Genomic DNA, 16,510 nt, shown 5'->3' on the forward strand with positions numbered 1-16,510 from the left:
GCTTTTAAAGGCCTACTTTTAATAGTTTCACAACACGTTGCAAAACGTCATTCAGTTCAGGCATCAATGACTTAGCAACAAGTGGTTCTCTGTGTAAAAAAAATGTGTGAAAATAATATCTGGATTTTCCTTTTGAACTAAAGCCAGAAACCCTGTTAAGTGTCCTACCATCGCAGGGCAACCGTCTGTGCAAACACTCAAATAAGACAGCCAAGACAAACCAGCAGTGATAAAATAACTGTTCACTAATTGAAAAATGTCTAGTCCTGTTGTATTTTCAGGGAGGTCTTTACAAAATAAAAACTGTTTAATTATGTTAGATTCGCAGATAAATCTAACGAAAGTAATAACCTGGATACCAGTTATATCTGTAATTCGTCCACTTGAAGCGCAAAAAAATCAGCGGTTTTGAGTTTTTTATTTACTTGGGTTTCAACATCCTTAGACATGTCCTCGATACGCCTTTTAATCGTATTATTGGATAATGGTATTTTTTTAAAGTCTTATTCACATTCTTCACCAAACGGAATCGTCTGGGTTAGGGGTGGACGGATCGATTAACACTCGATCTGACAAGGAGCGGGAAGTGACTAATCAACACTTAACCATGGAACATGTCTGTCTAAGACCGGTAAGGAACTGCCATTAGATCAACACTCTAGCAGAAGCGGTTCAGCCAACACCCTAGGGCCAGTGGAATTGTTCCCAGATCAACACTCTGATATAACTCCCAGGTCGGTTGGTCTTTAGTCAACACCCAAAGGTCCGGTGGAGTTCCTATCAGATCAGCACTTTTCACCGCGCATCGATGGAAGTCGAACTTGCGGCAAGATCGCGTGTGTACAGAGCAGTGGCAAGCCAGTGACGATAGCTGGTAATGCACATTGTTACACCCCCGTCTCTTTGCAGAAAAAAAAAACTTTTTTTGTGGCGTGGACCCTACAAAGGCGTGATTCCATCAACTGAATTGTCTTTGTCGGTTAGGCGATAGCGTATTTCATACTAAACTGTGGATGATTGTCAAGAAAATGATCCCCTATTGGGCATGGTCCCACCAAATCAGTTGGGACATTGCGCCAAGGCTTTTCTATGGTGGATAGATACTATAGTGGCCATAAAAGGCATTTTATTATAGTTTCTAACATAGCGTTCTATTTTAACATAGCCAGACCAGTATTTTTGCGCTATTAGGTAAATGATTGTTGCAATTCTTAACTGGCCTGCTGCTATGCCGTTCCTATTCAGTTTGTTTACAAGTTTAGCCTACAGTCTACTCGGGTCTCATTTAGTTTATATTCGGGTTAGGTTCTTCTTCGGGTTACAAAATATTGGACACATAACACACAAATGAAAGACATCAATAACTGATTCACTAAGAAAACTGCATTAAACACGTTAACAGAAAGAAAGAAAGATGGTGAGAATCACTGCGGGCAATGGAGATAAGTCGCTACAAGATAAACTTAATATTGCCTTAAGTTTTGGATTCAAGATTTTGTGAAATAAGTAAGGTTTTGATTATTTTAATAACGATGAACGATGTCAATGACAACTGCAGAAACGGAAAGATGTTTATCTATTTTGAAATTGATTAAGACGTTTCTAAGGAATACAATGCCGGAAGAAGACTGAGGCCGCTTGCCAAGTTGTCCATCGAAAAAATTTAAGTTGGAAAAATTTCTGACTTCAACTAAAAGATGATGGAAAGGTTCATATTCAATAAGAACAGACGGATTGAGTTTTATTTTAAGAAGTAGACTTTGGTAAATATTTTTTGTATTCTTGAATCAGCGCCCCCTAAACAAAATTACCAGCCTCCAATGATAATAACGTATATACGTAACTCCATATAATTAAAAATTAGAAGAAGATAATACTAATTATGTCATCAAAACATTATTTCAAACAATGTTTATAGATAAAACATATTTTGTACATAAAACGGCAACTTTTCATATATTCTTTTTTTCGAAAAATAAAAATACAATAAAAATAGAATACAACACTTTAGCGAAGCACAGAAAAGTGCTAATAAACCTCTTCCTTGTTCGAAAATATGTTTACCATCACTTCTTTATTGTCTAACCCTAGGTGGCCTACGGCGCCTCCTAACCAGGAAATTATCGTCACCACATGTATCGACAAGTTCCAGAATATTGTTTGCTCAGTGTTTAATTGTGTGTAAAATACGAGCATCCCCAATTTAAGAGACAAACCAGAATATTTACCTTCTTGGGCGGCAAGTGCGTATTTACTGACACTATGAATGAAAATTTAATCATTACCGCATGTTAAAAAATATGAGTGATACTGATAGATAAACGCTCATCGACAAAAATATCGAATATTTTGGAAATTTCCAATTTTTTTTTTTTGGAGTGACTATTATTTAAAAATAATTTTAGATTACTGATGTTACTCATATAGTAGGCTGATGTACTCAACTGATGTACTCAAACCCTCCTCTGGTTAGCGCGATGTCTATTGCTATCCTGGGCGTACACTACTGCCGCCAATCCACTTCTTCATTTACTTTCCGAAATGTGGACAAGTTTCGATATATCTTCAATAGAATTGCGATCCAAAAATATATAATGTTAATACATAAAGATTTTTTTGGTCACACCTCCTAAGCCCGCAGTTTTTAAAAATTGGAAAAGAAAAATATCGAGTCTGATATAAATCAAAGTAAAAAAATCTACAGAAAGTTATTAAAGAAGCTTAAGATATGGGAAAAAGATAAAAGTAACGATGAAAAAAAATTGTAAACGTAGTAACTTAATTTACAAATTAAAAAATTTAATTGTATATACTGACCTTCATAACTGTAATAGAATGGAAACACATTTTATCTCTAATGGTGGGTTCATAAGGAAGGTGTAAAGGAGGAGGTGGTAATCCTCCATACGTCATTAAATCAGGTTGGCTAATTCTTCTCATTTTTCGACCTACATCTCCATCTCCAATTTCCTTTTTATCTATCGGTATTGCCTTTACTTCCACCTTCATGTTTGGAACAAACACCATGTCTCCATATTGGTCTCTAGTGAGAACCTTTAAATATAATATTAAATAATTCAATAATCAATAGATTATTAGGACGATAAAATAATAGAACAATATAAAAGAATTATTTACAAAATGTTAATTTTAGTTTCAAAAATTATAAACGGAAACCTTGCTTCAATTAAAATAAAAGATCTTTCCTTTTTCTTGTGAATTCTTAGTCATTAAATGATGAATTTATATACTCTTTTAAAAATTTCCCTTATTTTATTTTTCTTTTAAAATTTTAACTTTCTCATATTGTCTCGTTTTCTAATCAGTTAATGAATAATAAAAATATTATTTTCTCACCATAATAATAGCAGGCCATCCACACCGTAAATCTTCTCTCGAATAAACCACTTGGCATTTGGTTGGATCCACTCTACTTCCTGGTTGTAACCATTGAGCTAAACGACCACCACTGGAACCAGCGACACAATTGACGAAATCTCTAAGGAACAGTTTTTCATTGGAATGAACACTGGAACAAAAAGTATTTTTCAAATATAGAAAAACTGTTTAACGAGTTGATTCTGTTTAGTTTATATTGTTTTGTTGTATGATGTTGAGACGTATATCTTATCAGCAGCAATTGTTGCAGTTTTGCAACTGCATATAAACATCGCTAAAGTATTAACAGACTTTTTGTTAGTTTTGATTTTCCCCGTATAGTTAGCCAAAATTTCGCTTAAAAAAACACAGACACTATCGAAAAACTAGACAGTTGTTAATACAATGTTGCAAACAAAAAAGTGTTCATTCATACATTGTTGTTAACAAGGAAGCATAGAAAAATTAGTAAATTTCCTTAAAGTTGCAGATCACTTGGGTAATTATACACCTACGCGTTGCTAAAACTTTTAAAAATTAACTCTTGAACTAACGTGCAACGGCGGGTTCTGAGAGACGAGTTCCATCTGTCAACCAACACAGTCGAGTCTTAGAGATAGCGCAGCTTGGAGTCAGTCGTTGTATGGTCCAAAAAACATACTAGAGCAATCCAAAACTGTTTTTAAAATGCTCACGGGTGGACATTAAGAACTTTTACAGTGAGAAGACGGTTGAGGGAATTTGGTCTAAGTTAAGGGCTCGCTACCCAGCAACAGAGTCTTTGTTAATAGCAGCACATCGACAACTCCGACTCTATTTTGCTAGAAACCACGAGCATTGGACGATAGAAGATTGGAAAATTTTTTGTTTAGTGATGGGTCCAGGATGGTTCTTTGTTGATCAGCCGGTCGCATCAAAACGTACAGCAGACGTGGGGAACGATATGCTGCTTGTGCTCGACGAGCACGTGCTGCTTTTGGAGAAGGCTCCGTAAAGTTTTATTTTCATGCAAGACAACGCGCGGCCACACGTAGCCAGGATGGTAACGCAATACCTGGAAACAGTCATTGTGTCAAAAATGAATTGGCCGGCTCAAATCCCAGCTTTGAACCCGATTGAACATGTTTGGGACCAACTCAAACGAACAGTAAGAAACAGAATACCTGCTCCAATAATTCAATTCAATAAAGAATGGGAAGGTTTTCCTCAACAAAACATCCAGAATTTAATCAATTTATTGCCGAGTCGAATAAGGGGTGTAATTCAAAATAGAGGTGGTAATACAGAATATTAAAAATCACGACTTTATTGTAATTTTTATAAAGAAAACAGAAAAAATTTACAATGTTAATTTTTAAAAATTTCCATTCAAATCATCATTTTGGTATGTTTTTTTTTTAATTTGTTATTTAAGAAATGGTTGCATACTGCTTTAGAACATATTCTTAAACATCATACAAACATCTAATGACAATCAATTTATTGTAGCGTTCGTAAAAATTAAGAAATCCCAAAATTTTAGGTGGCCAAGTCCGTATTGCAGTATTGAAGCGATTATTGCTAATATCCGGAACGGATATGGTACCAAAAAAAAACTACTAAGTTCTAGTTTTACTCGTGGTTTCGATGTTTTGTGCTATATTTCGCTAGACTCTGAAAATCGCGGGAATTTTGAGGGAATTTATATACTTTTAGGCGATATTTGTTATGTGTAATCATAAATATACAATCACAAATTTGTTTAAAACCTAAAAACTTAGTAATGCATAATACATAAGGAAGCACTTATTTCATACTATTAAGATATGGATTATTACGTGCTAAATTACTCATTTAAACCGAATGCCAGACATCTCTACGGATTAAGTAGTTGATAATTCTGCAATTAAAAGTAACAGTTTTAAGTTAAGTAGCGGTCAGGTTTCATGTTAGAAGATGAGTTCTAATGATTTAAAATTTGCTATATAGCTGAGAACCAGTAATGGGTTAGCTCTTTCATTTAAATATGACGATAAATAAATACCTAGTGTAGAGATAAAGAATATCCAAATAATAATATCCGAAACGTATCAACTTTTAACATACAAATGTTGTTTTAAATAGATAACTTTGTAAGAAAAAGTATGTTAACGTAAGGGCTGTAATACGTAGTTATTAGAAATTGAAACGCAGCTATTAGACCGGGCCACTGGTGGCGTAATTGGTGGAGCAACTAATGCCACTGAATTAAATTATCAGCCAGTAATGGTTCCATCGCAAAAATAAATGCGTTGCTTAATTGAGAGAATGTCGTTAAACGAGACATTGCTTCCCTTTTATTAAAAAAGCGAAGGATAATGAGAAGGCTAGAGCCGGAGATACAGAAACTTACAGTATTTTGAAGTTCATTCACATTTTTGAGCGCTTGAATTTTTACTTCCCCCTTACATGGTCCTCCAACTCTTCATTTTTGTCTCATTTTACAGACAATGCTGTTTAAGTGTGATCTTATCCCTACTTTTCAACCAACTCAAAACCAATTCAGTGATTATTTATTACTACATTTGTTGTCATTCGGCTTGTATGATCGTTTCATTCTACTCTTCTATTTCTTATTTTGTGCTTGATGTTCTCTATCTTGCATCTGTGTTGTATATCTGTACTTCTATAATAACTCTGTTCCATAGTTTTCATCTCTGCTGTATTTAACATACTTTTTGTGTCAGGTCGTGTTTCTGCCGCGTATGTCAGACTGATGATTGTTTTGTAAATTATGTTCTATTCACTTCTGTTTCGAGCTTTTCGTAATTAGATAATGTGATGCCTAGATATTTAAACTCCATCACTTGTTCTATTATCTGACCTTCCAGCTCCAATTTACATCTTATAGTGTATTTTTATGTATGAGAGAGTAATAAAACAATAAATTATGTATGCAAATCCCTAAACTGTTGATACGGGTGACTCAATGAAAAACAGATATTTGTCAACAAGTTTACAGAAGTATATAGGAAAACAATTTTAAATTGAGTATGACCACCAGGTATAAAGGTTGGAGCAGAATAGAATACAATAGTTGTGAGAATTACTAATCCCTAAATAAGGTTGCCAGTGTCGGAGTGATGGAGGTTAACAGGTACTAATGAATTTGCAAGAAATGTAAGATGTTTATTTTATTGGTTATATATAACCAATAAAAGTTTAATAAGTACATACCTACCTATTTGCAAAATAAAGTTTAATTCTTTAGATAAAATAAAACGTTTTATTTTATCTATTTGCAAAATAAAGTTTAATTCTTTGCCTATTTGCAAAATAAAGTTTAATTCTTTAGATAAAATAAAACGTTTTATTTTATCTGAAATGAGTGCATTCCACGAAGTAAGGGTTTCAACAATCAAACATTTAATTCTTTAATTCCAGGAATCTACGACAGTAATTGACTAGATAATTACCTTATAAACTTATTCCACAGAAAATGTGATAGTCGGTTTTTCCATTTTGTATATAGGAAGGTCCAAGTGGCGTATTCAAAATTCTTAACAGTTCACTAAAAGTAGGTACTTCAGTTGCAAGGTGCAGTTTATTGTGTATACTAGTGTTATGGAAAATTTGGAAGTGCCGTGTAAACGCCGAAAAATTGGTCCTCTAACAGTTATGAAAAAACATTAATATTTAATTGTTTTAAATCATTTACAGACAAACGTTTATGTGAAAGTGTTGATGAGACCGTTGAGTTAGTTTGCAGTACACTTGGCGTTGGGAAATCTACGATTTACAGAGTTATTAAAGAAGAGAAATGTGGTAGTTTTCAAATGCCACGTAATGCTCCAGAGAAACCAAAATTTCAAATAGAATATCATTTTAAAGAAGGACTTCGACGGAAAGTACATGAATTCTTCTTTAGACAAGAATTTCCAACATTGGATAAAGTTCTTGTCTCAGTTCGAGATGATAAGGATTACCCAGAAATGAGTCGAAGTACGTTATGGAAACTTTTAAAAGAAATAGGCTTCCGCTGGAAAAAGAATCCCAGAAAGTCTATTTTATTAGAAAGAAGCGATATTGTCATATGGAGAAGACATTTTCTAAGAACCATAAAGGAAATGAGAAACCAAAAAAGAAAAATATTTTATCTTGATGAAACATGGATCAACGAGGGTCATATACCAAATAAATTTTGGCAGGATGAAACTGTTACAAGTCAAAGGCACGCTTTTGTAAATAACTTATCTACTGGTTTAAACCCACCATCAGGAAAGGGACGCAGGCTGATAATAGTACACATTGGCAGTTCAGACGGTTTTGTTGAAGGTGGTTTATTAACTTTTGAATCAACTCGTACCGGTGACTACCATGAAGACATGAACGCTGATGTCTTTCAAGAATGGTTCGAACAAATGATAGATTTTCTTCCTAAGAACTGTGTAATAGTAATGGATAATGCAAGTTATCACTCCAGACTTATAGAAGGACTGCCCACAACCAAGTGGTTAAAAAAAGACTTGCAGAATTGGCGGAGTTCAAAAAATATTACGTACCATCCCGGATCTATAAGAAAGGAACTTTATTCGTTGTGTGCCCTTCATAAAGAAAAATTTAAAAAATACGAAATTGATGAAATTGCCAAAAATCGTGGAATGACAGTACTTAGATCCCCAACATATCATTGTGAATTAAACCCGATTGAACTGGGATGGGCACAGATAAAGAGTGAAGTTTCAAGAAAAAATACCACTTTTAAAATTCATGATGTTAAACAGTTGTTTTTGGAGGCCGTAAATAATGTAAAACCTGAAAACTGGGAAAAGGCAGTAAATCACACTATTAAAGAAGAGGAAAAAATGTGGAAGCTGGACAATATTACTGATAAAATGATCGAGCCAGTTATTATAAATCTTGGTTCTGAAAGTTCATCTTCTGAATCTGATTTGGATTTGTAACAAGTAGCTGTAAGTTTTATATTAATATTTTTATTCATCTATTTAACATACCTTAGACGGTTTTAAAAACTCTTTTTCTCTTTTGTAATTTTTAAAAATTAAAAAAAATGTGAATTTTTTAAAACCCTTTTTAATGTAGGCCAGTCAGTTCTAATATAGTGTGTGATAAAAGAGGTCACTTTTGTTTACATACACATAACACTTTATAACACTGAAATAATTCATTTATTTTTTACAATTATTCAAAGTAATTTTTCAATTAATCTTGAGCACGCCCATGGAGTGGTCGGAGCTACCAGTTAAAATTATGCTAATTACTCTCTCGTTCATAAAAATAAACTATAGTAAATTTGCTGTTATAACATGCGATTTGTTTTTTCTGTGGAAATTAACATGTTAAATTTTCTGACGGTTATATTAAATTGATGCAGCATACGTTAGCATATAATTTTTCTACTTATAGAAATTATCTGAAAACTTTTGCAAGGATTTAATTATGTACATCATCCTTTTTTCTAACTTCTATTGAAGAATTCTGTCCATCTCGGCGTTTTTTTTAGTTTTTTTTCTTCGATGTATATTCTTCTCCTCCTTCCTCGGCATCCTAAGTTGAAAATTTAATTGGTGGTTCTCAGACTACGGAAGCATGGAGAACTATCACCAATCTAAAGAAAAACACCCATAACTGACCAGATTGGAATATATGGGAGAGGAATACAGTATGGAGAGACAAACAAATAGCAACATTAATACTACTAACAACGAGGTCCGTACTGCGTTAATTAAAATGAAAAACGGGCGATCTCCAGGACCTGGCAATATAGCTGTAGAGTTACTTAAATCAGGAGGTCCACTCCTAATAGAACGAATAACTTTTCTAATGAAACAATGCTGCCAACAAATTAAAATATCACCTGAATGGAAAACCGCTCACCAATTGTCCATATTTAAACAGGGTAATCGAAAAGATCCTAACTGGTACAGAGCTATAGGAAATGACGTACTGTTCTTCCTGAACTTTGCGGATGACCAAGTCGTCCTAGCTCGAGATTCTTATGATCTAGAATTTATGATGAAGCGTCTATACAGATAATATGTACTCGTAAAATGGGGGTTACAAGTCAGCATGAAGAAAACAGAATATTTAGTTACCAATTCAGATGCAAGGTTTGAAGTGTTGATAGACGAGGACGTAGAAATCGAAGGTGAAAAAATTTAAATATTTAGGTGCACTCATTAATAAGAACGGCTTGGGAGAAACCGAAATTAAACACCGAATTAATCAGAGACGTAAAACTGTAGGACGTCTGAACTCCTTATGGTGGGATAGCAACATTTCCAAAAGAAACAAAAAAAGAATAGGGCAAACCATGGTTGAATCAGTTCTTTGTTATGGCTCTGAAGTATGGACAATTAATGCAGACCTGAAGAGAAGATTGTTGGCAGTTGAAATGGATTATTTGAGAAGAAGTGCTAGAACATCAAGGCTGGAAGGGAAGACCAACGAATCTATAAGACATAACATGAATGCTACAAAAACGGTCATTGACAGAATAGAAAGAAGAGGTTTAAAATGGTTTGGACACCTATTGAGAATGCCTGACGAACGTTGGCCCCAAAAATTTCACAGATGGAAGCCCCCTGGAAGAAGAAAAAGAGGTAGACCTCGACGCTCATGGAATGAAGGAATTAGGAGGGCGATGGAATCGAGAGGTTTGGAGGAGAAGCATGCCTTAAACTGGGAGGACTGGCGGAGGAGAACGGGAATACGACGATAGCCGTCTCCAAAATGTATTGTATTTACAAGTTTGATCCTGTAATATATATAAAAACCAACAAAGTCATCCGTTCTCGAAGTGTGTAAAATAAATTGGTCATAACTTTTGTGTCAAAATCTGGTCATGTGGCAACAATTGCTTTAGAAGATCGAAGAACGCTTACTTCTGATTGGTATATAACCGTTTGTTTACCAGTAGTAACAGCGAAACTCTGACAAAGAAACACACAACGGCGAATCACACACACTTTTCAAAAGACAATAGAGTTTTTGGAGCTTCAAAACATCGAATTGTTAAACCATCCACCTTATAGCCCCGATCTAAGTACCAACGATTTCTTCACGTTTCCAAAGATAAATAATTCAACGCGTGAGTAGAGTTTTTGCGGGTGTCAACTGTAGACTGGAATAACTGTTTTACTAATTGGTTTGAACCTATGCAAAAGTATATCAATCTGGGTGGGACATTTTTGAAATTAAGTTGCATTAATTTGCAATTAAGTACTTTAAGTCTATATATTTTTTATCTTTATGGCTATATGTAAAACTAAAAAGACAACCCTCGTAATGAGAGCGTTGGAGGAGAGTCATATAGATTATCGGTATTTCCAACTGATCAAAAACATGCTTTTAAAACATTTCCTAAAAGGATTCAATAAATACGTCGATTTTAAATATACATATTAAATCAATTTTTTGTTAGAAAAAGCTTACAACCCTCTTTTTTATAATTTTATACATAATATATTACTACAGATATGTAGATTTTTATAGCCTATAAAGACAAAAACTTGATTATTGTTGTATAGGTCAAATTCAAAAAGTACATAAAAATTTAATTGCTACTCCAGATAAAGCTTTCTTTAAAAGTGTTATTATTTAAAAGGTTTCATACACGGTTCATGAAATTAACATGTGGCAGATACATTTTGGAACAAGGCAAACGCAGAATAACTAATATATAGCACAATTTATAAACAAAAAACTGATGAATTTTTTAGAAAAAATATTTTGAATTTTTTTAATTCCGAAAAACATGTTTTGGTCAAGTCGAAATTTGGACAAAATACTATTGGCCAATCCAATAGAGTAACACTATGAGTGCTACCCTACGCACTATGAGTGCTATATGATTGCACGATCTAATATGATTGGATGCAACTTAAATCAAATGTGCACCTTGAGGATGAATTTGAGAAAAAAAGTTAAAAAATTGTCTTTATTCATAAATCATAGATGGACAATCAGTTTATTTGAATTGTAACAAAATAATTAATTTCATTAAAAAATAGGAATCGTGGTGTTTGATCATGAAGGAAAAAGAATATAGTATCATTTATGTCATCATCAAGCTTCTCTTAGCTGCATGCTTGCTGCAAGTCTCGTGTTTATGTACTCTTCCACACTTCTCACTACTCGTTCCTCACTGTGGTATAAAGTCCCACGACTCAACTGGAATAAAATATATTTTTCCAAAAACAACAAAATACATTATTGACGTCTATTCAAATTTTAGGAACGATAAAATTATCTGTTATAACTTCAAATGTTCAAATTGAACATGATAAACAAGAACATGTTCTTATATTGGTTGCTTAATAAATAACTATAAATGATCCATCGCACCGCAGTTGCCGATGTAAAACACGCTCCCCCAGTCCCATTAAAACGAATAACTAGACTAGAGGGTTTTCAGACGTGGATACTGTATGCGAGATACTGTATGCGAGATACAGAATTTTCGATGGCGACTGTATCGGATTCACGGGCATGCTCGTCAGTATGAAAATAGTAGCAGTGCAGTGCGGTTATATTTTTGGAGTATGGATGTAGAAGAGTATGTTATGCTGTGGTACATATTAAATAAAAAGAAACAGAAACTGAAAAGACGACGTAATTTGTGGGTTCATCCTATTGTAGAATTAAGAGAAACCAAGGGAACGTATAACTATATTCAGAAAACACCGTCTTTCTTTCGTTGCTCATTTACAATTATTCGACAGAAAATCGCGCGTCTATGGAATGTGGTGCAAAAGTATTCGTGTCTGAAAGCGTTTATTTAACGTAATGTTTCTTCTGTATCTGGGATACGCATTCAGTCGTCGGCGACAGGAGGGTCCGAGATACTGAATTCGGTGTCTCGCATACTGCAGCCCTCGCGCGTCCCGTCTGAAAAGCTCCATTTGAGTCTATGTAATATCTGCGTCTCGGATACGCGTATCTCGGATACAGTATCCTCGTCTGAAAGGGGGCTTAGCCAAATATGCAAAATGCATCTTGTTAAAACTGTTTCTTCTGCTAATTGAAACTGATTTGTATCTGGATCATTTCCATTCTTGTTGAGAACATTCTTCAGTCGTTCTTGGAGGATCTTGTTGGACTCGCTGCAGTCTTCATCGTGTTCTTCTAGTTGCTCACGATTTTTACTGAAAGTTCTGCAAGCCGCATCTTCAGTCAGGCACACGCGTACTTTGTAAATGTTATTTTTTTACAACGATGAACAGATTTAATTAGTACATTACAATTATCTACTTAGTTTTTAAATTTATTTATATTGTTTTCCAAGTATTAAAATAAACTTTAATCAATATACCATTATTAAATATATGTTTCCATAGACAGTATGCATATTAAAAAAAAAATGCATATTTAATGTATATTTTCTAAAACGAATGCATATTTAATGCAGATTTTTGGGTAAATTAGTACATATTTATGCGCATATTTTTCACTTTTTTGCATATTTGCTTAATTCTACTAATAACAATCAATCCATTGGAAAATCGTATAATTATTCCCAGAAAAGTGTTACCTCAGCGAAGCCCCAGAGAGCTGGCGAACTCTGAAGAACGATAGCCTTGGTACGGCAATTGCGCACTACCTTGTCTGACAGCATTTCGTCCAAATGTTGTGATGATTAAAATGGAAATGAAGACAAGAGGAAAAAGTAATGGCCCAAAGCTCAGAAATTAGTGACTTGTCAGAGTTTACAACTAAAAATGTAAAGGGAACGAATAGAGAGGCAACCCCGGTCACGTTGTCTGCCTCTGCCCCAAACAGGACTTAACCTAATTTTATCAATCAGGTCTCTGAAATACCGAGAACCTGTATAGATAATGGGAGATAAACAATAGTGTAGAACAGATGTCTTAATGAGGTTTGAAAAAATACATAGATCTATATAAAACATTACATTTATTCTGAAGAAAGTGTTTGTGAAGAAAAGGTCTTTTTACTTAAAAAGATTTAAGACAAACTATTATTCAAAATGAAAAATAAAAAACGACTTCTCAAGACGTTGTTGTGTAAAACGTTTATAAGTATAAATTTAATTGACAGTGCCTCTTTTAATAACTTCTCTGAACACAAAGGTCAAACTCAGTTTACAAGAACGCGTAAAGAAGTGATACTATTTTTAACCCGCTAACTGTATACACAGAAAAACGTTAAATGCAATTTTTAGTAATATCAGTTTATTCTCATCATTTCATTCAACAGTTACTACTATCTTAATTATGAATAGGAGGGTGTCTGTTACCCATCATTGGGACTGATTTGTCTCTTCCCAGTACCGTCAGTAACGTTGAACCTATTTCTTTGGTCACATCTCACATCATAGACCAACACTTCCCTTTCTCACAAACAAAGAATGATGAGAGGACGCGAGAGCGATGGTTATCGGAGAAAGATAGACTGTTGATGCACCATAGTCGACAGGACCGTAACACTCAACATATCGTTGGCTTACTGCAAAAATCCGTAAGCCCATAATTTTTATTTTGAAAAAAAAGTTTTAAAAAAATGTAATATCCTATGAAAAATAAAATATTAGTTTTTTTTCTTATTATCGGAGATAAAAATAACATTTTTAAAGTTGAAATATTAAAATGGAAATATTTTGTTAAAAACAATTTTTTTGTTTCGACGTTGGACGAAATTGATGACATCAATTCTTTTAATTTCTCCATTTTACGGCAGAGTTATATTACACTATTTTTCTTAGGTATTTTGGACTTCCTTTACCAAAAATTTTAATTTCTTTGAATTCTAAAAAACGGACATATCAACATTGAATTATTCCTTGCTGTTTATTTTTTAGCAGATAAACTGTGCAGGCAGAAAAAGAGAAAGTATGAAAACCAACGGATACTAAACATAGAGAGGGAGTTTAAGGAAAACGAAACACGTAGCGCATACCAATTTATCAGACATCTAAGACAAGGATACAAACCGAGGACTAGCCTCTGCAAAAATCATCATCATCATCATTCAATCTTCGCTTATCCACTGCTGGACATAGATCTCCCTCATAATTTTCCATCTATTTCGATCTTGTGCCTCTTGCATCCAATTCCTATGACAACGTTTTAGATCGTCAGTCCAACGTGTTGGTGGACGACCTCTGCTTCGGTAGGCATCATCTCTTGGTCTCCATTCCAGTATCCGCTTTGTCCATCTATTATCTGTCATTCGAGCCACGTGACCTGCCCAGTTCCATTTCAGTGTTGCTACTCTCTCTACTGCATCAGCCACTCCTGTTCTTTGTCGTAGCTGGCGATTTGGGATCTTGTCTCGTAGTGAAACGCCCAACATAGCACGCTCCATCGCCCTTTGACACACACGGATATTTGAACTGTTCTCCTTGTCATGGTCAACGTTTCGGCACCGTAAGTTAACACTGGCAAAACACACTGATTAAACGTTTTTCTTTTAAGGCATATTGGTATATCAGACGATTTGAAAATATGGTTCAGCTTGCCGAAGGCTGCCCAAGTCAGTCTTATACGACGGAGAAGCTCAACGGTTTGGTTATCTTTTCCTATGCGAATCTCATGACCTAGGTATTTATAGGCCATTATCTGCAAAAATAAGAAGGGTGAAATCATTAGCGATATGGACGAAATTAAGAGAACCTGGATGACATATTTTAAGGAATTACTAAACAAAGGGACACAACCACCATTATAACAACAGAGGCAGCAGCAGGCACGACAGGAGGTACAACAACAAGAACTGGGGAAAGATGGAGAAGAAAATGAAAGAATACACACATAGAACATAGAAAAAAGCCATAAAGCACCGGCAATAGATAAAATACCGGCAGAACTACTCAAACAAGGAGGAAGGAATTTGACACAACAGATGTACCAGCTAATACGAGAGATATGGATAGAAGAAGAAATTCCCCAACAATGGAAGAAAAGTATAATCTGCCCTATTCATAAAAAAGGAGACAAACTGTTGTGTCAGAATTATAGAGGCATCTCTCTACTTTGTTCGGGATACAAAATACTCACAAACATCATTAATCGAAGACTACAACCTCTCACGGAAAAAATCATCGGGGAATATCAAGCAGGGTTTAGGGAAAATAGATCTACCATTGACCAACTATTTACAGTTAAACAAATACTAGCCAAAGCATGGGAATATGACATGGACGTTTACAATCTCTTTGTAGATTTTAAACAAGCCTATGATTCAATAGATAGAACAATTCTACCTAATATATTGGAAGAATTTGACATACCATCAAAATTAATACGACTAGTGCAAATGACAATGACAGACACAGATGCACAGGTATGTATTCAGGGACAGATCACTGATGCGTTTACGATAACGCAAGGACTGAAACAAGGCGACGGACTAGCTCCAACGCTCTTTAATCTTGTTCTTGAATATGTAATTAGAGGGTTGACGGTGAGCGGAAATAACATACTTACAAACAAGTCTACCCAATTAGCAGCATACGCAGATGATAAAAACATAATGAGCAGAACAGTGAATGCAGCGGAAGAAACCTACGTTGAGTTGAAACAGAGTGCAGAAGCAGTAGGGCTAGCAATAAATACAAATAAAACAAAACTACTCATACAAACCAGATCAAATAGAACGGTGCAACAACACTTTATTGACGATATAGAACATGTAAATAGATTCACATACCTAGGAATGGATCTGGTCGCAAGCAATGAAGAAGAACCGGAAATAAATAGAACGCTTTTGCTGGCAAATAAAGCTTATTTCGCGATGGGCCACATATTCAAATCGCGAGACGTACACCGGAAAACAAAACTCCGGGTCTATAAAACAATAATCAGGCCAATAGTAAGTTATGGTTGTGAAACATGGGTGGAGACACAGAAATCTGCCAATGCATTAGATGTGTTTGAAAGAAAAATATTACGTAGGATCCTGGACCCAATAAGTGAAAACAACAACTGGCGAATTAGGTATAATAGAGGAATATACGAGCAATATAGCGAACCAACTCTAGCACAACATACTAAACTGCAGAGATTACGCTGGGCAGGGCAAGTGGTCCGCATGCATGAGAATAGAATCCCCAGAAAATTATTAAATGCAAGAATGCAGGGAAAAAGACCTGTTGGAAGACCTAAAAAGAGATGGGAAGACGAAGTCGATGAGG

The 16,510-nt window shown here is 34.8% G+C and overlaps 1 protein-coding gene across 2 annotated transcripts in view; it reads right to left on the bottom strand.

Moving 5' to 3' along the window:
- The window catches only part of hiw (MYC binding protein highwire), a 415,280-nt gene that overhangs the window by 66,648 nt on the left and 332,122 nt on the right, over window positions 1-16,510 (bottom strand). For both annotated transcript variants that reach the window (XM_072541008.1, XM_072541007.1), the window contains exons 25-26: window positions 3,358-3,529; window positions 2,818-3,054 (exon numbers count right to left, since the gene is read on the bottom strand). In XM_072541008.1, coding sequence (XP_072397109.1) covers window positions 2,818-3,054; window positions 3,358-3,529 — 409 coding nt within the window. The remainder of the gene's footprint in view (window positions 1-2,817; window positions 3,055-3,357; window positions 3,530-16,510) is intronic.

The sequence above is a fragment of the Diabrotica undecimpunctata genome, chromosome 8 (genome assembly GCF_040954645.1).
Source record: "Diabrotica undecimpunctata isolate CICGRU chromosome 8, icDiaUnde3, whole genome shotgun sequence".
Taxonomy (NCBI): Eukaryota; Metazoa; Arthropoda; class Insecta; order Coleoptera; family Chrysomelidae; genus Diabrotica; species Diabrotica undecimpunctata.